General features: G+C 39.7%; 1 protein-coding gene and 1 non-coding gene across 2 annotated transcripts in view; both read right to left on the bottom strand.

Annotated features, from left to right (window-relative positions):
- LOC149319295 (E3 ubiquitin-protein ligase RNF149-like) overlaps window positions 1-20,228 on the bottom strand; it is a 20,565-nt gene extending 337 nt beyond the window's left edge. The window contains exons 1-7 of the mRNA XM_089511417.1: window positions 19,721-20,228; window positions 12,708-12,958; window positions 9,625-9,693; window positions 7,129-7,211; window positions 5,815-5,911; window positions 4,393-4,588; window positions 1,568-3,319 (exon numbers count right to left, since the gene is read on the bottom strand). Coding sequence (XP_089367543.1) covers window positions 3,264-3,319; window positions 4,393-4,588; window positions 5,815-5,911; window positions 7,129-7,211; window positions 9,625-9,693; window positions 12,708-12,958; window positions 19,721-20,147 — 1,179 coding nt within the window. The 5' untranslated portion in view covers window positions 20,148-20,228 and the 3' untranslated portion in view covers window positions 1,568-3,263. The remainder of the gene's footprint in view (window positions 1-1,567; window positions 3,320-4,392; window positions 4,589-5,814; window positions 5,912-7,128; window positions 7,212-9,624; window positions 9,694-12,707; window positions 12,959-19,720) is intronic.
- LOC149319296 (small nucleolar RNA SNORD89) lies at window positions 689-795 on the bottom strand. The gene has a single exon (XR_016280326.1). It is a non-coding gene; the product is annotated as a small nucleolar RNA SNORD89 (small nucleolar RNA).

Genomic DNA, 20,228 nt, shown 5'->3' with positions numbered 1-20,228 from the left:
AAGCCATTCAATAATCCAGAGATACAGGTTTGGATCCTAAGATTTCAGTAAACCCTTTTCTCCTCAAGAAAAGTGTGCTGCCACATTATACTAATAGAAAACTGGGGGAGAGATGGATAATTTTCACAGATTCTGCCCTCCAGCTATAGCTCTCTGTAGAAAAGAAATGCAAAACAGTTGCCTTCTTCAGTTTAGTGTAGGCGCTTTGTCTAGATCTAGGATGTTAATGTAATATAACCTTCAAGTCTAATAAAAATGTGAAGTTGAAGGCTTTCATGGCTGGCATCCATAGTTTTTTGTGGGTTTTTTGGGCTATGTGGCCATGTTCTAGAAGAGTATTTTCCTGACGTTTCGCCAGCATCTGTGGCTAGCATCTGTGGCTGGCATCTTCAAGCAAGCATTCTCTGAAGATGCCAGCGTCAGATGCTGGCAAAATGTCAGGAAGAAAATCTAGAACATGGCCACATAGCCCAAAAAACCCACAAAAAACTATCCAATAAAAATATCTATCCCTAAGAGAACCAACAACATACTATTAATTTATGACATTACTATTCTTCAAAAACAACTAGAAGTATTCATGCTTGGTAGTATCTTCAACAGTAAACTAGGGGACAGTAAACTAGGCAACAGTAAAATGGTCCAATACTTGATGTGCCAGGACAACTCACTGCAAACATGTGAAAGCACTGAGGTCAGACAAAAAGTCGCTTCAGGAGTTTTGTCATCATGCCTTTAGAGAGAAAACTGTTCACAGGCACTGCAATTCGGCCTTTTTTGTCATCACTCCTCAGCAACAAGTCACCAAACTTAGAGAATGATAGCAGCTCCTCCCAGACAGACTTCAAATCATTTTGTCAACATTCAGAGTGGGATTATATTTCTAAAAATCTAGATTCAGAAGTCTAGATACAAGTACTTTTAACTGTTTTAATTGGTCTGTCTAGGCTTGGGAATGGAATAAGGACAGAAGTGCAAGAATATGTGGAGAACTGGGACCAGTTCAACCACAATTATATGTGGTGGAAACCAAACAGTACATGGCACTAAAGTCTTATTCCACTTCCATTTGAAACAATTACATTTTCTGCCTTTATTATATTTGAAGTTCCCTACATACTACTGTGTTACTATGCATCTGCCAGTATACCAGCTGTCCAAAAACACACTAAGGGTCCATACAGACAGGCCAAAATAAAGCTGCTTCAGGTCACTTTGGAAGTATGCTGTTTAAGTAACATACACATCTTAAGAAGCCAGAAGCTGTGTGGCTTTGGTGGAGCTTCTGGCCTCTCAGGACACATGCATCATTTAAACAGCATACCTCTATAGTGACCAGAACCAGCTTTATTTTCTCCTGTCTGTAGGGGCTCAAACCTTCTCAGGAAGGCTTATTCAAAGAGGAACAGGTTGAGCAACAACTATACTGTGCATACAACTCTGCTTCAGTTTTGCCAGGTTCTATATGCTGCTCCCCAAATATTTTTTTAAACCCTGGAAAAAAGTATTAAGTATAGGATGCCTTACATAATCTAATTTATTCCAAGGATAAATTATTAATACTCACCAAATTGCCTTCTCCAAGGCAGGTGCTGCATTGCAAATGTCAGAAAGGGTCTGGAGATGAATCAAGATAATGACCAGCCAGCTCCTTGATACTAGGCCAATTAAGATATTCTAGAAACAACTACAAGTAGAACTCTACTTCTTGTAACAGATAAAGAGAAAGGAGAATTACTGAACGCCCAGCAACAGATCCTTATTGAAGACATGGCAAGTAGCTCAACCATTCAACAGCAGATCCTTTCTTGAAGGCATAGCAAGTCATGACATGTTCCACTTTGTGAAATGCTAAGAGGCAGACCTTGCTGAAGTCACTGTTGCTAGTTAAACGGCTTCCCTCAAAAAAGGCAGCAAATTCTTCAGAATATTTTGGAAAGAGACTTATCAGGAGCACATGTCACCTCATATTTGAACTGTTCCATGTTTGTGAAGATCTTGTCTTGGACATTCTTCGAACATACTTCTCCATTTTACGTAGCAGATTGCATACTTTCTCAGACATTTCAAGTACTTTAACAAATATCTATTCTTATACATTTATAAAATTTAACTTAATAACCCCATACATTCATTTATAATAACACTGGAATCCTAAAAAAATATTTGACATTTAATAAAACTATAAATACACAATTCACCATTTTCCTTAGACCTTCTTTTATGGAATTGCCTGAAGGAAGAAGTAAAATTTAACTAGTGCAGTGACACTTATTTAATATAATTCACTTCAGGCTCAGTGCTTTTCAAATGTTTCATAAAGGCACTATGCTACGAATTGAGCAAGATAGTATAAACTAATTACTACCCTGGGCACTCTTCTAATAGGCATCTAATAAACTTTAGTATAAGAAACAGTAAACAATGTTCACTTTACAAACATTCCAATACCATATTCGGATAGAGCAATATTCAGAAGAAGCAACCAGGTCAGGACGAAGATTGGTTTAAATTAAAGTATAGGCCATATAATTGATATTGTGGATGTTTTTTCTTACATTACTCTAGGCATTAATACATGGAATATCTAACTGAGCAGGATAATGTAAATTACTAACTTCTTAAAAGTAGGCAATTTAAGGGTCATTCATTTTCTTTAACAAGTATGTAGCAAAAGCAAGTATGTGGCTTTCAAGTCCATTGTAATGTTCTGATGTTTTAAAGGTCTATACTACATAATCAACACACCTTTAAAAAAAGACCACTAGTAGTATCTATATGCTACATGTAATATAATATAAATATGTTTAATTGTTAAACTGTTTCTTTGTGCATCTTCAAGGAATGATCTTTTTAATGCTCTCTAGCAATTTGTTCCTTTTCAGTGAGATTTCTGTGTCTTTGAGAACAAAACAGATTCTCTTCACACAGGTGTCTGTACCCACAAACCAAAAGAACCAAACTCTTAATTACAGGAGTTACAAAGGAACTGTAAAAAAAGAATAAGTTCAACTTGTGCCATTAAAAAGCTAACATATCTTTAGATATTTTCCTTCTGCTCTCCAGTCTGTTGTAGCTCCCATTCTTTGATAAAAATCAGAACAGGGTTATGGTATGTATAGGGTACAAAACTCTTACTTATCAGCCCTTTAAAAACAGAATTATAAAAGCAAGACATTTCTTAGGCTATAGATACTAGTCCATACCATTTAAATAAAAATAAAATGGTCTTCAGCTCTTAGTTCAAGTCTGTAAAGGTTTCATTAAGCATTTCCACAAGGCAGATGTTCTTCATGTGGACTATCTTTACAAGTTGTTTCTAAAAAAATAAAAATAAGAACTTTCATGCTCCACTGTCTATATTATAGGCATTACAAATAATATATGTTTACTCATTTCATTAAAAAATTAACAGGAAACATGTTAATGATAGCTTTAAGCTGGACACAATTTACACTAAGAGGAACATTCTAATTTAGTTCATGACCAGTAATCAAGTCAGCAGAAGGAAAGGTAAAGAAATACAGTCCTGTAGTAAGGAAAAAAATATTGGCCAGGATTATTCATTTCCCCCCTAAAATTTAGTCCCCTGCTCTCCAGAGTTTCTCCCATCCTCAGCGTGAGCCCCTATTCCCACAAAAGTCACATACCCTGTTAAGCACCATTTCTATATATCTTTACAGTTGTTTTTTCTACAAGAGAAACAGCAATATGCTTAAAACCAATACAAGTCTATCAGAGTTCAATTACATTTTTTGGTTGTACAAGCAGGAATTAGTTTGTTCTTGTCACTGGACATACTACACTTGCCTAAACAACTGCATAAGCCCATAATTAGATGTCACAAATACACTAGTTATGCTGACAGAATGACAGAGAGGGAATGCAGGTGGACCCAAAGGAGCGGTACACAGCTACTGTAGTGCCGATTGCGCTGGGATCATGGCAACCACACGGGCCTGCTCCCAATACAGGCTGCAGGGACGGTCCTGACTGGGCCACTTGCAGGGGTGGATTATATCTGCTCCTTTTTGCTCTGGCCTCAGGGCAGCTTCAGGCCACGTTTGGGGTTGTGTGTTGTGTAAATGGCATGTCTCCAACACAGCTTGAAGCCGCATAATTTGGCCCGCCTGTTTCAGGCCACAGTCATCATGCATGCATAATGCAGGACAGAATACGTCTAAAGATAATCACATGACAATTTAATACATTGAAAAACAACAGTGGAACAGTGTTGTACACTGACAGGGAGAGTATAGAAGTTGATTTCCTCAGTCATTCAAGTTAGATTGAATACACAACATTTTAGTGCATCCACTAGTACAATTTTAAACTTGTAGTTTCTTTTCCAAAGTTTCAACTCCTAGAAAAACATTTTGCAAGGTTACTTACCAAGCAAAGCTGTTGTTTCACCTGCCTCCTCTTTTAAACTGTTCCTATTTACTGCAGATTGCTCAGTAGAAGATGCTGATGATTCACTTGTTTCATTTCTGCCCTCTTCTTGTATAGCAATACTCCAACTCTCAGCTGATATGCTGCCACTTACAGATTCAGGCACTGTAGCTTCAAGTACTTGTTTAGGTGCTCCCTTTAAAGTTGAAGAAAAACAGCATTAATCTTTAAAATAAATATTGGAAAGGAGGCTAAAGAGAAGAAGTTAAAATAATTTATCAAGAAGAAACAAGCTCTTTAATCAAAGCAATAATTTCCTGATTCCTTTCCTAACTATAGTATGGTCAAGAATGAAGACTGAGAGGAGACTAGGTGGTCCAAATGCTTCCTATTTATACTAATTCTATAATTAGTAATTTAAGTAATTCTTCAAGTAAAGAAAGGGAGAGAGGGAAGACGGCCTACTGTCTCTAATAAACTTATTAACAGGGACAAGCTTAGTTCCATCCTAAAGTGACAGATACCCTTTATGGAAGAAAGTGCTATACTAAAACCATGGGTTAACAATAAAAGAAAGAGGACCTCCTAAAAAGATTTTACTATGTTTTTTTTTTTGGGGGGGGGGCAAACAGACAGGCCAAAATAATGCTGCTCTGGGTCACTTTGGAGGTATGCTGTTTAAATGATACATGCATCTTAAGAGGCCAGAAGCTGCACCAAAGCCACGCTCCAGTCCTTAGGACTGGAGCATGGCTTTGGCATAGTTTCCGGCTTCTTAGAACGCATGCATCATTTAAACAGCATATGTCCAAAATGACCCAAAACAGATTTATTTTGGCCTGTCTGTCTGGGCCCTTTCTGACTTCCAACATAAGGATGAATATGCAGCAATAATCAATGAGTTTAAAAATGAGCTACAGATCCAACCATCCTACACTTGATACAGCATCTTCTAGGATTGTGTGGCATTTTCAAATACAGTGTGTGATCTGAAACAGCTCATCAAAAAAGGCTTCCTGCAGGTGTACAATTAGCATGACAAAAAGAAGAGTTCTAGCCTCCTATGCCAACTTCTAATCGGGTAGAAACTGATAACCTTCTTACAAAAAAAAAAAAAAGGGGGGGGAGGGCCTACTGGTGGGGGATGAAGGGAAGCAAACGGGTTATCTGGCCAGCAGTTTACAATTTGTGTTTGGCTTGGCCATTGTCAAGTTTTATATATTCACATTTCAAGTTTCTGCTGAAGAAGTGCTAATGGCATGTCTCTTCTGGCAGATTTGAATCCAGTAGAACTACAGGCTAGATACTACTTCTTGAAAAACAGGTACTCTGCCAGGGCCAACAAAGGACAGAATGTTTAAAGAAGTACATATATTAGCTAGTACCATATAGGATGTCAATATACTCAGTTTCACAACATACCCAATATCCTAGAGCTTTGATGACATCTAGTTTACACATGGGACATGTTCTGTGCTCCAATAACCAGGGATCAATGCAGTGCCTATGGAAGACATGTCTGAAAACAGAGACAGTACTTTTAAAATCAAGTACAGAATACCTCTAACGTTGAACTCACATTTACATAATTAAATGTAATTAAAACTACAAAAAGTAATAACAAAAGGCTTAGTATATAGGAAAGGTCTTTAAAATTAAACTTGGTAACATCAGCCTAGGACTCAGCAAAGCACTGTATACTATGGATTTATTTGTCAAAATACTGATTCAGCTAAAATAAATTGCTCTCATTGCAAAATACAACACTCACTGCTAAGAGAAAAACGTATATTTTTTATGGATATAAAGCCCATAGTGACAACAGTTGATAAAATCAAGAAAGTCCCATGCAGAAGTAGGATTAGCTTGCATGCTGAGTACAGAAATAGCTGCTAGTTTCAGCAACTCATCACTTTGCACCCCTCAACACATTATTCTGGATATTCCCAGAATTATAGGATGATTCTTTAGGGATGCAAGTGGCTGAGGTAGGGAAGACAGGAAAACCATCTATATGTCCCTTTCAGTTCTTAGTATAAAGCAGATATAGGGAATTGTTTTTCCTCTGAGAGGAGCACTTCATTTTGAAAAAACTATGAGAGGAACAGAGATATTAGCTGTGGGTGGGACTAAACTCAAAAGAAGGCAGGGCCCATGTATGTATGTAAATCCCCAATGTGTGATGCAGAGACCATGATGAAGAAGGAAGCAAGCTCATTCATCATTTATGCCACAAATTACTCTAGATACAAATCATTTTGGTAGTGATATAAACTACTGTTAACATTCTCTACCTCTTACACATCCAGTTAATTCATAAGAAGCTGCCCACTAAATGAGAATAAGATTCTGAAACACTCGAATGGAAAAACTATGCATTCTAAATCTATTAAATAGCTCATTTACTATTTATAACTTATTTTTGCCTCCCATCCAAGCATTTTCACTGCATTAAAAAAAAGTTCCACAACAGTTTATGTTTAAAATACAGAAGCTCAATAATTCAAACTATACAAACACTTAACATAGCCAGTACCATACAAAACAACTACATTATTTACATACTTTGACTTCTATATACTTGATTAAACCATAAAGCAGAAAACACCTACAGTACAATGTAGTTCTACATTCTAAATAGACTGAAGACTGGATATTTTCATGCAATTTGTTCAATATTTCTAAGGAAAAAGATATCTTGAAGCAAAATAATTCTTGCAGTTTTAATATGCTTACTTGCAAGGCAGGATTCGAACAGTATCTTTTGGTTTATAGTTTTCAATGCATACAGCACAATTTTCTGCATCGACATCCAAACCCTTAAAAAAAAAAAAAAAGGAAACCCTTATTTAAGCATGGCAGCAATAAAGACTATCCTTAATCTGAGATAAACCCAGGTTCCAATTTGAAAGATTCTGGTAGTACAGTGTGCCTGTGTCATACGTGGGCACGCTACATGGGCGTGCTATATGCTGAAAGCTGTGCGGGAGTGTGCGGGGTGCCGCGTCCCATTGCGACTAATGGGGTGCGTGCCCATGGGGCTTGACCTTATGCGGCATTTGCTTTACGTGGTGGAGTCTGGAACGGATCCCCCACGTAAAGCAAGGGCGGACTGTATAAGAATCTGAATCTTCTTAGCTAATTGTTTGATACTTCTCCATTTTCCGTAGCAGATTCCAAACAAGGAATTGTGAAGAAATGAACTATTATAGATGACTGCAGGAAGACACACTTTGTGTATCTTCAGATATACTGATTAATGTAATCTGAAACACTACAGGTCTGTTAGTAACAGTAAACAAAAAGAACAAGAAGAAAATAAACAAAAAGACTTAAAACAGAATTTGCCAGAGCAAATCTAAAGAGAGGTTCTATGAAGTACCACCCCTGTGACAGATGAAGTAGAATTGAAAGGCAGTGGAGGAGGCTGGCATTGCAACACAAGCATCTACATCTAGGAAGTTCTGGAGTTGTGCTGTGTGCAGATCCCATATGTGTGATGGACCAGAGATCATGATGAGGAAGGAAAGAGAGCTGAGTCAGAAACTATATTTTTTGTTTAAAGAACTTGCATAATTCACAGTTTAAGACTGTAACCACTTTTGTTAAGTCCACTTTGACTACACAAGCAGCGGAAGATCCAGAAGAGAAATTAAAATGGAGTTGGAGTATGTGATAAAGATGGACCATATTCCAGCATTTAATTTAGCTTTTTTATTTATACTAAGTGTTTAATTTCTCCACCCCTTTTAGGGTTACTTGCAATAGGCAAGTAACACAGTAGTGTTTGGAATCCTTTGTAAAATTCAGGTCAGTGAATTTTAAAGTATTCCTAGATAAAAGTTGTTTTTTCTAATCTTTACTTGTGTTTTGCCTTGCATAACTGTGTAAAACCAATGAGAAATGGAGAAATCCTCTCTTTTCCTGCAAGTTGAACAACTGCAAAACACCCACAGCATTACTACTGATGCATTTTTGCTTAAGGTCTATACACAGGTATCTGAGGCGCGGTACATACCGCCAACAAGTGGCATACTAGTGCCGATTCTAGGGTTAGGGACTGCGTGACAACCGCACAGTTCCTAACCCTAGAACGTACGGGCAGCGTAGCAATGGCAATGCCCTGTGTACATGGGCGCCACCATTGTTACGTAAGCGCCACGTGGCGCTTATGTAATGAATGAGCCAGTGGCGCACCTGTTACACCACCCCTGCAGCTTAAAAAGAACCCACTTTTCCTGGGATCTTTTTCCTCTACAGGGAAGTCGCATGGTTTGGCGGCTGTGTATTCCCTCTGGAGGAATGTAGGCCACCAGCAGGCCGCCTTTTTGGGTGGTCTATCCCAGGCCTGAGTTTGCTCCCTTCCCTGTTACAAAGTGGATGTGAGAACTTTTGCAAGAACCAATTATTTATTTTTCTTGAAGTTAAAGTTTTCCCTCTTGCGCTACAAAAATTGAGACAGATGATTTTCCATGCAACTTCTGTGTTTCCTTTATTTCATATTTTAGTTGTCTTAAGATAGTACATCTAACCCACTGTAAGGGCTCTGCTTATTGATTAGTTTTAAAATAAGTTTCAGGGACCCTCTGTACTGTTTAACATTGAAAACACCTCCTTTTCAAAACTAGAAGCAGATTTCCAGACATACTTCTACTCTTGCAGGGAGTGGGGGCATTTCTCATGGTCCCTGGAAGTTTCTTCTATCCTCTACAGTTACTCACCCCAACCCTCATCTAAACTAAAAATTTAAAACAAACAAACAAGAGACATTTCAAAGTAAATAAGAAATTCCATGTAAGACAAAAAGGGCAAGCTTCTGGAAAAGATAATTTAGGTATGCCCAATAACATCGGCATATTCACTGTTACTACTGGGATTCACAAGAATTATTTAACAGCCCCACCCCTCATGTTTTTTAAAATGATCCTTACTTTTTAAACAGGTCTGACATATATGATTCTGTATATCATGGGCCTTCCATTCCTATGCTCCCTTGAATGCTATGCCATTTTTAATATGTGATTTTTAGACTGCAGCAATCTCTTTGTGTATTGCAACTGTCCAATTAACTTCATTTTATGAAACTGTACTAAGGAAGGAAGGAAGTGGCAAAACCCCCTGTAAGTATTCCTTGTCTAAGAAAACCGTATGAAATTCATAGGGTCATCTTAAATGGACAGGTGAATTGGACACGCACAACTTCTCACCCAACATTATTATGACCAAAATTACCTTATCTTCAGGCTTAACAACATGTAGTGATAGGTGGCCAATTGCTTTCATTGTTTCTTCTCTGTAGCTCTTAAAAAAAGTAATTTAGGTTAGCAATCCAAATTCAATGATATTTTATAAAGATACATTTGAAGTATTGAGAAATCTAGGAACTGCAATGATTGAAAATTTAGCAATTCTATAGTAAAGGGTTCAAAGGCTGTGTTATACTGATGATTTTTAGTGTGTATAGTCAGAGCATAGATGAACAAAAGTAAAATTCACAGAATATCAATAACTTCTCTAGTACAGTCATCCCTCCATATTTGCGGCTTTGATTATTCACGGATTTCATTAATATGTTCTCTCTAGAACTGTCTAGGTCCTCCAGTGCAACTCTGTGGTCAACTTTAACTAAAAGTTGCACTGAAAGACCATTTGTAGCTACTCCAGTGCCATTCTATGGTCAGTGTATGTTGGACATTGACCACAGAGTTGCACTGGAGGACCTAGAGATTCCTAGAGGTGTCCTCTCAGGGAAAAACATGGTGTTTTTGTTATTTGCGGTTTTCCCATATTCACAAGGGTCTTGTTCCCCTAACCCTAGCGAATATGGAAGGACAACTGTATTTTCTTTTCTACTGAATAGACTTTTTTTCACTATAACATACTTGGACAGTCAGATTATTTGTTCAAATGCAGCAATTCATTCTCACTTGTGATTACTGCAGCAAGGTACAGTCTTTTAAGAATACTACCCTTCAATTTATACTAACAATGAAACAAATTAAGGCACTCTTTATCTGACATTTGATATTATACTACATCATAGCAAAAACAAACAAACAAAAACACACACACCCCTCCATGTATTACTAAGCAAAGTGATCTCAGGGTTGTATGTTTGAAACCTTCTAACAGTCAAGATTAAGAGAATAATTTTGTCATCAGTTCTGTCATGCAGGCTATAGTTATCTTATACTACCCCTTTAAAGTAAGCTTAAAATCTTTCCCAAGAAATCCTGCAAATTCACACAAACACAATGAACATAAACATGATTTATCCTTAGAGGCTTCAGTGAGCTGCATTAGGCCCTCCAAGGAGCCATCCCTTAAGCAGACAGATAACTGCATACAAAAGTTCAGGTCTTTCTGAAGTATCCATGTAACAAAGTCACCACAGTACCATTGCTAGCTGTTCAGTACAATAACAATAACATAACATGCATTAATGAAGGCAAGCTTGAAAGATGCTTTAAAAAGGCATTCAGTCCGTAATTCTAACTCAGCCCTGATCTAAGATGTAGTGTGCTTCAGGCAATGAAACCTCCAACACAAACAGGTGTAATATCATTGTTCATTCATGATAATGCTAGCATTTCAGCAGAGCTTTTAGTAGAAGACACAAAACAGCAAGTGAAAGGAAAACTGTCAACTTTGTTGGAATTACTAACTCCCACAAACTGTAACAACGGGACGAGATTAGGGAAAGAAATATGGGGAAAGGACACCAATCAAGGTGAAGAGGGGAGAGGAGAATTTAACAAGTAGTATATTATGAAACAGAAAACAGATGATATATCTACACTGTAGTAATAATGCAATTTGACACCATGTTAACTACCACAGTTCCATTCTACAAAATCATGGGATTCATAGTTTTTTGTGGCACCAGCATCTTTGAAGCTAAATAACTTTTCAAACTACAAATCTCAGGATTCCATAGGATGGAGCTACAGCATTTAAAGTGGGAAAAGGGCAGCTGAGATTTATTAAACACATGAAGCTTTCCCATCACACCTCCTTGCTAGCAAAAGCTTCACTGGGAAGAAAAGCAATGGATGAAGTGTCAAAGGTTAGTTTCCTGTACTGATTTGAATTAGGCTGTTTTTTTAGCCATAGACTTCTAGTACACTGTCAGTAAATAACTTGTGAAATTGAAGGCTTTTATGGTCAGCATCCATAGTTTTTTGGGCTATGTGGCCATGTTCTAGAAGAGTTTATTCCGGACGTTTCACCAGCATCTGTGGCTGGCATCTTCAGAGAATGCTGGCATGGAAGAGAGCTGGATATATATATACACACACACACACACTGTGTGACCCTAGGTAGGGAGGAGTGATTTCCATGTTGATCTGTGTATTGTTCTGTTGTTGATGGTAGGGCCTCAGAGTAGGAGGATATGCAAAGAGGATTAGTGTCTGCTAACTGGTGATCATTATCTGCTGGGAAAGCCCCTGGCCCTGGGTGGTTTCTCATTTGCATTTGCCGAGTCCTGATTTTCAGGATTGGTAGCCAACTTTGAACTTTGTTCACTTTAAGAGTTTCTTCTTTCCGATTGAAATTATCCAGATGTTTATAGATTTCAATGGCTTCCCTGTGCATTCTGACCTGATAGCTGTTGGCATGGTCCAGAATTTCAGTGTTATGAAACAGTATTTTATGCCCAGGATGGTTTATAACGTGTTCTGCTACTGCTGATTTTTCCAACTGACTCAATCTGCTGTGTCTCTCATGTTCCTTGATTCATGTTTGTACACTGCGTTTGGTGGTCCCTATGTAGACTTGTCCACAGCTGCATGGTATGTGATAAACTCCTACGGCTGTGAGAAGGTCCCTCTTGTCCTTCACTGAGCGAAGCATTTGCTGGATTTTCTTGGTTGGTTTGTAAACCATTTGGAGGTTGTGTTTCCTCACCAGTTTCTCTTTTCTGTCTGTGACTCCTTTGATGTATGGAGTCACATGGCCATGTAGCCCAAAACCCCCCACAAAAAACTAATTAACTTGGTTCTCTCTCTAAGACATGCAGGTGTAGAATTAGAACAATTGCTTTCATCACCTAAAGACTATCTCAGTTCTAGTTCAAAATACTAATTTGAATAGCAAATGCAATTCGGGTATGTCTAGTTCTGGAAACAAGTTACACCAGATACTCATAGGCAGCATAAGTCGCTATTAAGAAACTTATTCAGGCTAATTTGCATTTATAGACAAAAAGATACAAATGTTGCTATACAACATTTCATTTATCGATTCATTTAATATTTGCTTATTAGCAAACATCTTTCACAGACAGAAATAAGAGAATCATCACTAATAATTACCTGGTTTCTATAATGTGATCCAGTATAGAGGAAGCGTTGTATATAAAAAAATATAAGCCATGCTAAAGATATAATCATCATGGTGATAAATGCAATTGCTACGAACACAACTGACTGTCCACTGATATATTCTTGTACATGTTGTTTACCAACACCAATAGTCATTTTCACTGGAATTCCTCTTCGCACTGGTTCCAAGATCTCCATTCCTTTTGGGTACCCAACCATAATTACAACTGTATTGCCAGTACCTGTAGAAGGAGGAAAAAAACAGACATCAAATGGGCGCTTTTTTAACAAAAGAATGAAATCCAAGCCACTTTACATAGTTAAGTAAATAAGAGCTAGGGCCTAAAGATGCCAAAGGCATCAAGTCCCAGCTGATCCTGGAAGCTGAACAAGGTTAGCCCTGGTTAGTACTTGGATGGGACACTGCCAATGAATACCAAGTGCTGTACAGTAGGCTATATTTCAGAGGAAGGAACTGGTAAAATCACCTCTAAGTATTCCTTGCCTAAAAAAAATCCTATGAAATTCCTGGAGACTCCATAAATTGTCAAGCAACATGAAGACACACACACACACACACACACACACACGAGCTTCTCTTGCTTATTTCTCCTCTTAAGATCTCTTGATCCTAAGTATGTGGCTAGGAGAAAAGGAAGGAATAGGAGAAGACAAGTAAATATTCCTTCAAGAACTGTCACTCTCTTCCACTTCAATGAAGAGGGGGAAATCCTTTCAACTCTTTTTTACAAAAGTACTTAGAAAATAAGAGTCTTTGCACTCTAAAAAGTATTCGACACATTGGCTGGCATCCTGTTGGTTAGTCCCAACTAGAGTATAACTATTCAGTCAATGTTGAATCAACATGTAGATAAATCCTAGTTGGTATATTCTAGTCAAGATTTAGGCCATTGTCTCTTGATAGCCAGCACAACATAATGATTTGAACACTGGGTTCTGGTGATCAAGGTTTGGTTCCTTGCTTGGACATGGAAACCCACTGGGCAATCTTGGGAGAGTCACACACTCTCAGCCCCAGAATATTCCAAGATAGGATTGCCTTAAGGTCACTATAAGTCAGAAATTTATTTATTTATTATTTGATCTGAAGGCACACAACCACCACCTCATTTTCCTCTACAGAATCAACCACCTGACTATCATTTCATGAGCTCTCTGCTATTTGAGGATTAGCAGGACTTCTGCACACTTGATTTGTCTGACATAAAAATTCTGGTTAGCAAATGTCTTGATTTTTTCCTTTGATTAGCAACTTTTTGTCTAGTAAATCTTTGTTATGTTATTTTGCAGTTATTCTGGAACATCACACAAGAGCATTCAAAATAAGATCCATAAGTACATGATAATTTAGTTGTAGGATAAGGTTCATTCTGAAAATAAGGATATGAACAGAAGTTCAAGATAATTATATTCAATATAATAATCTAAAATTTAATATCATATACAGTCAGCCCTCTGTATCCACAGATTCAACTATCTACGGTGTAAAAATATTTTTAAACCCCCCCCAAAACAAACTTTGATTTTGCCATTTTATATAAGGTTCACCATTTCACTACTCCATTGTATATAATGGGACTTAAACATCTATCGATTTTGGTATCCCCAGGAAGAAATTTAAAAGTATGGATATACCTTCTTCTTGCATTTTTCATATTCTGACAACATGCCAAGAAATTGAAAAAGAACAAGATCGTACAGTACAACCCTATTGCAAGTGAACAAATAAGAATATTCTCTTTATATATTAAATACAAACTTGATAATATACTGGAGCTTTGGTTTACCAGTTGTTCATTTTATTTTGGCAGATTGGACAGTTGCAAACACCAGAATTTAAATACCTGCGTATTATTATTCTGGAAGAAGTTCTGTATTTAAGAATTCTGTGAGCATAAAATATCAGTATGCAAAGATCTCGTAGCAAAATTGAGACTAATTGTGAAAAAGCTGTAGCATAAGCTTTTGTAGACTTATGAAAGTTTATGCTACAACCTCTTTTGCACAATTAGTCTCAATTGTGCTATGAAAGATGCACTGACCTAGTAAGGAAATACAAGTTTTATGTTTTGTTGTCAGACTCATTAACATGTACACCAGAGATTATCCTTCAACAAGGTTACAACTGAGAGATTTTGCATGTTTTTTTAAATTAAGACAAAGTGATACAGCCTATTATTCAACAGCAGTTCCTCCAACCTATGTCCTATTAGTTTCTTTCTATTTCCAAACATACAGTGCTGTGATTTGAGAACCCTGCACTGCACAGACCTTTTTTATTTCTCAAATACAGGAATCCATATAGAATTACAAGAATGTGCATCTTACTTGGAGACAGAAGAGATGGGGATATGGGTGTTAATACACTCTCTTCGTGGGAATCTGGACTTGTGACTATGGCTGGACAACTGTCATATCTGCAAACTCTAACTATTCACATGTTCATCCAAGTACCAAAGCATGCACAATAAAGTGATATAATAATAATAAATGTTATTTCTATTTCCCGTCTCTCTCTGCGGATCGAGGCGGGATTACAACAAACAAATTATTCCAGCAATGAAAACATATCAAATACATTCAATAAAAACAATAGCACTTGAGGCAAAACACAAAAATCAGTGTATATAGAGCCACTGTTCTGTCTATTCTCCTTTATGGGTCTGAAACATGGGTCACCTATCGCCAACACCTTGAACGCTTTCATCAGCGCTGTTTACGCACAATTCTAAATATACACTGGACTGACTATGTGACAAATGTTGCTGTCCTTGAGCAAGCAGGGATCACTAGCATTGAGGCCATGCTATTGAGGACGCAGCTGCGCTGGGCAGGACACGTTTTTAGGATGAAGGACCATCGCCTCCCAAAAATAGTATTCTATGGTGAACTCGCCACGGATCAGCGTAAGAGGGGTGCTCCAAAGAAGAGATACAAGGACTCCCTGAAACAACATCTCAAGCTCAGCCAAACTGATCACCAACAATGGTGCGCCTTTGCCTCGCACCAGGAGGCATGGAGACGCACTATCCACGATGCTGCAGCCTTTTTTGAAAGCTCACGCAGAACGAGTCTCAAAGAGAAACGACAATGCAGAAAGAACCACAACCCGGCAACATCACCCAAGGAGACTTTCGGCTGTGCCTTCTGCAACCGGACTTCTTTATCTCGGATTGGCCTTTTTAGTCATCAACACGCTTGTAGAAAGCACGGGATGAGTCCTTCCTGAATCTTCGTTCGCGAAGTAAAGCCAGAGAGACACCTTATAAACATAGTCTGAAGGTAAGTTTATACACAATAATTTTGTGCATGAAAACCAAGTTTGTGTACATTGAACCATCAGAAAGCAAAGGTGTCACTATCTCAGCCACCCATATGGACAATTTTGGAATATTTGGATTGCGAATTCTCAACCAAGTAGCATCAACCTGTCTCAACCTGTAGCATCATTCCAATAAATTAAACAAGCCACTTATTTCCTCAGCTATTATAAAGTCCTACAGCATCATCCTTTTATTAAGGCAGCAGGTCTACAGGATCCAGAAGATCAATTTCTTTGCTCTTCATACATTTCGTTTCCTTTCTTTGTCACACATGTAATAAACATAATCAGGTCTCCCAAAAAAGCATGCTGCTACTGTACTCAGTAATTCTCCTATTCCCAAATTTTGGTCAAATGATCCCTTAATAAGACGTTTGCTGCGCCTCACCTTAAAACATGCTCCTGTTTATGTATCTCACAAATAAGGTACTTGCCTGTTTGGTGATTTTTAGTTCTTCTCCCTCTATAATTAGGATGGTGATACAATAAGAAGCTAATAAAATTATGCATGGTGTGTCAAAACATGTTTTTCCTCACTCAGGCATTGTAACAACATGGGGTCATCTATAAAAGTTAAATAGCATACGATTCAGGGCAAGGAGATGGAAATAATTTTGGTTAAATCCAATTGCAAGTTCCAAACAGATACACTGAATCAACAGAACTTATATGTTCATCCCCCAAGTTCATGCTGATTTCAACATTGTACTAACAATGGAGTTTATCACTTATTCTAGCGGTGCCCTTGGGACCCCATCCACATGTGGACATCATGCCCTTGCACTCAGCATAGTATATGAATAAAACTCTTGTCAAGAAAACCTCATTACAGGTTCTGGCATAAGTCAGAAAGGACTTGAAGACACACAGCAACAACAAAAAATTTTCATTCGCACATTCATGTATACTGATTTTTTATTCAAATTAGATCAGTTTTATTTAAATAAATTCAATGTTCAACTCAACACATGTGTACGTAATACACATAAAAAGTTTGGGAAGCAGAGGAGAAGAAATCAGAGCCTCCAAGCCTTGTGTCCCCCTTGAACAAATCTTGCACCCCCGTTGGGGGTTACGCCCCACTATCTGAGAACTACTGCTTTATTCAATAATATATAGTTAATTTATGGAATTTGTCATCACAAGATGTAGTAATGCTGTTTAAAGGCTGTGCCAGCAATATGCGCTGCGGAAGGAGCTCCAAAACGGAGCTCCTTTCGCCGCTGCTGAAAGGGCGCCAAGACATAACAGCTGCGCCACGCCGTTTGGACATGATGCGGCCGTTATGTCAAATGGCGGCGCCCGTGTGTACAGAGCGCCACCATTTTGACGCCCCCGTCATGTGCTAGGTGTGAGGCCGACATGATCACTGCGTCCTCAGCCAACCCGTAGCACGTGACAGGGGCGGTGCAAAGGCCTATTTAAATCGGGCCAATATTAGCTTATTGGCTCTGAAGGAAAGACAGAACAAAACTGAAATAAAAGCAACCAATGTAGGCTTCTGCTTTGATTCATCACGACTCCTCTTTCATACATACATAAGTCAATGCACTCCACATGTGCAACCAGACATGAGGCACCTTTAGTTTAGTATTAAGGTCTGCTCTGTTGTTAGATGCAGGGGTAACTTTTTGAGCTAGCTAAAATGGACAATAAAACTGATTCAGAACCAGCATGGTCTAGTGGTTTGCGTACTGGACTAGGACTTTGGATGCCAGGGTCCAAATCCCAGCGGGGCCACGTAAACCCACTGGGTGATCTTGGACAAAACACACATTCTCAGCCTCAGAGGAGGGCAAGGGCAAACCCCCCTCTGATGAAATTTGCCAAGAAAACCCCATGATAGGGTTGCCCTTAGGGTCGCCATAAGAGTGTGTGTGTGTGGGGGGGTGACTTGAAAGCACACCACCAACATCACTACAATAACAGTAGTCTACACTGCTTCTGACTACTCCCTGTAACTTGTTTTGTTTTGTTCAAAACCCAAACCCTACAATTAGTGCAACAGGGAGGAGGCTGAATTATGTTTTTCTCCTGGAGAGATTATCTGTTTTGTCTTTTGTTTTTATTTGAGAAACATATTCAACTTTGGCATCCCTCAATTTCAGTGTGTAGCAATATGTTAGGTAAAGAACATACCTAAACCCCACATCAACATACTCCCAGATTAACAGTTTACATATGATTTCAATATATGCCTCTCACCGTAGTCTAGCCAAACACTCCATTTTCTCTCATGGATGAATATGCTCTCCCCATCCCCGCCATTTACCAACCAATCCCGCCTCTTAGGCTGGGAACCATCCCCTTATATTTCCGTTTATCCATTCCTGTCACTGGGTGCATCTACATTGTAGAAATAATGCAGTCTGGCACGCCTTTAACTGTCATTGCTCCATTTTATGGAACCCTGGGATCTGTAGTTTTGCAAGGCACTAGTACTCTTTGGCAGAGAAGGAAAAAGACCTTGTCAAACAGATTCCATAGGATGGAGGCTCAGCATTTAAAGAGTTTTGTTATTGCGGTGCACCTTCAAATCATTTCCCACTTATGGAGATTCTTAAGGCGGTCCTATAATGAGGTTTGTCTTGGCAAGTTTTTCAGAGGGGGTTTCTTTCTCCTTGCCATCCTGAGGCTGAGAGAGTGTGACTTTGTCCACAGTCATCCAATGGGTTTCCCTGGCTGAGTCAGACATATATGTGCCATTGGTATGTGAGGCTATCAATTCAAATTACAAATTCTTTGTGTATGGAAATGAAGTTGCAGGTCCAATTTGAACAATGGATGGTTGTTAGTACACAAAGACATAAAAAACTGGTCTCTGTGCCTGGAGATGAAGGGGCAGAGCCAGTTTTGCAATGGGAGTAGCCTGTGGTGAATGTAGGGCACCCGCATGAGGATGGGTTTAGCTCGTGTTGAAGTGTGTGTAGTGAGTAAGGAAACCATCCTCTTTGTTCAATCCAATGCTGAGGGACTGTAGTTTGTGGATGAATTCCAATCCTGCTGTTTCTTCTTCCAACCCACCTTTGTAGTTCTTTTGCTCAAGGACTGTTGTTCTGAGGCCTGGGATGGAGAGCCCAGGGAGAATGAAATGTTCTGCCACCGGTTTTTGTGTATTGTCATTCCTAATGTCTGATTTATGTCCATTTCTCCTCTGTCACCACGGGGACTGGCCTGTCTGCCCAATGTAGAGTGCTGAAGGGTATTGCTGACACAGTAGTATAGCATTGTGAAGGCCCCCCTAATATCACCCACAATATGAGCTTCATCTCCATACACACAGACCAGTTTCCTAGGCCTTTGTGCCCTTTGTTAAAACTGGACCTGCAACTTCATTTCCACATACAAAAGATTTGTAATTTGAATCGACATCCTCACATACCAACAGCATCTATGTGTCTGTCCCTGGCTTCCACTCCACCAAATGCATCTGAGGAAGTGGAGTGAAGCCTAGGAAAGCTCCTGCTGCCAACTTCTTTCTTTCTGCAGACTAACACGGCTATATCTTTGAATAACAACAACAATAGTAGTTTTGGACGCAGGAATCCGCTGGGGGCGGGCGAGTCACACTCTCTCAGCCTCAGAGGGACCCACTGTGCCAAGGAAGCCCGAGGGCCGGGCGGCCGTACAACGAAGCCATCCCCCCAAAGGCGCCACTGACCGAAGTGGGGCATGGTGAAGGTGGAGTTCCCGAAGCGGGGCTCGTTGTAGACGACGACGGCGGCGGCCCTCTTCCTGGCGGCGTTGGCCACCTTCTCCTTGAGGCTGCAGCCGCCCAGGGCCACCAGGGCGATCCAGGCGGAGGCGGGCCGGGGCCCGGGCACCTGGTACTCTGCTCCCGGGGCGCAGCCCTCCATGGCCCTGAGGGCCCCTCCTCGGGGGATGCCCACCAGGCCCTGGGCGTTGGCTTTGGGCGACCCTTCCCCGTAGCGCCCGCTCTCGGCGCTGCCCCAGACGGTGCGGTTGGTGGCGGGCTCCGTGTAGACGGTGCTCACCCAGGCCGTGTACCAGACCAGCGAGCGGGCCTCCCGGGGGCTCCCCAGCGCCAGCACCGGCAGCAGCAGCCGCCACGACGCCAGGCTCCCCATCAGGAGAGCAGAGGAGCCGCTCCGCCACCACCACCACCACAGTCCCTGAGGCTCCACTGCGAGAGGAGAGGGAGAAGAAGG

Source organism: Sceloporus occidentalis, unplaced genomic scaffold (genome assembly GCF_023333645.1).
Source record: "Sceloporus occidentalis isolate IW3139 unplaced genomic scaffold, rSceOcc1.0.p SCAF_2, whole genome shotgun sequence".
NCBI lineage: Eukaryota > Metazoa > Chordata > Lepidosauria > Squamata > Phrynosomatidae > Sceloporus > Sceloporus occidentalis.
This window is presented reverse-complemented; position numbering and strand designations above follow the sequence as displayed.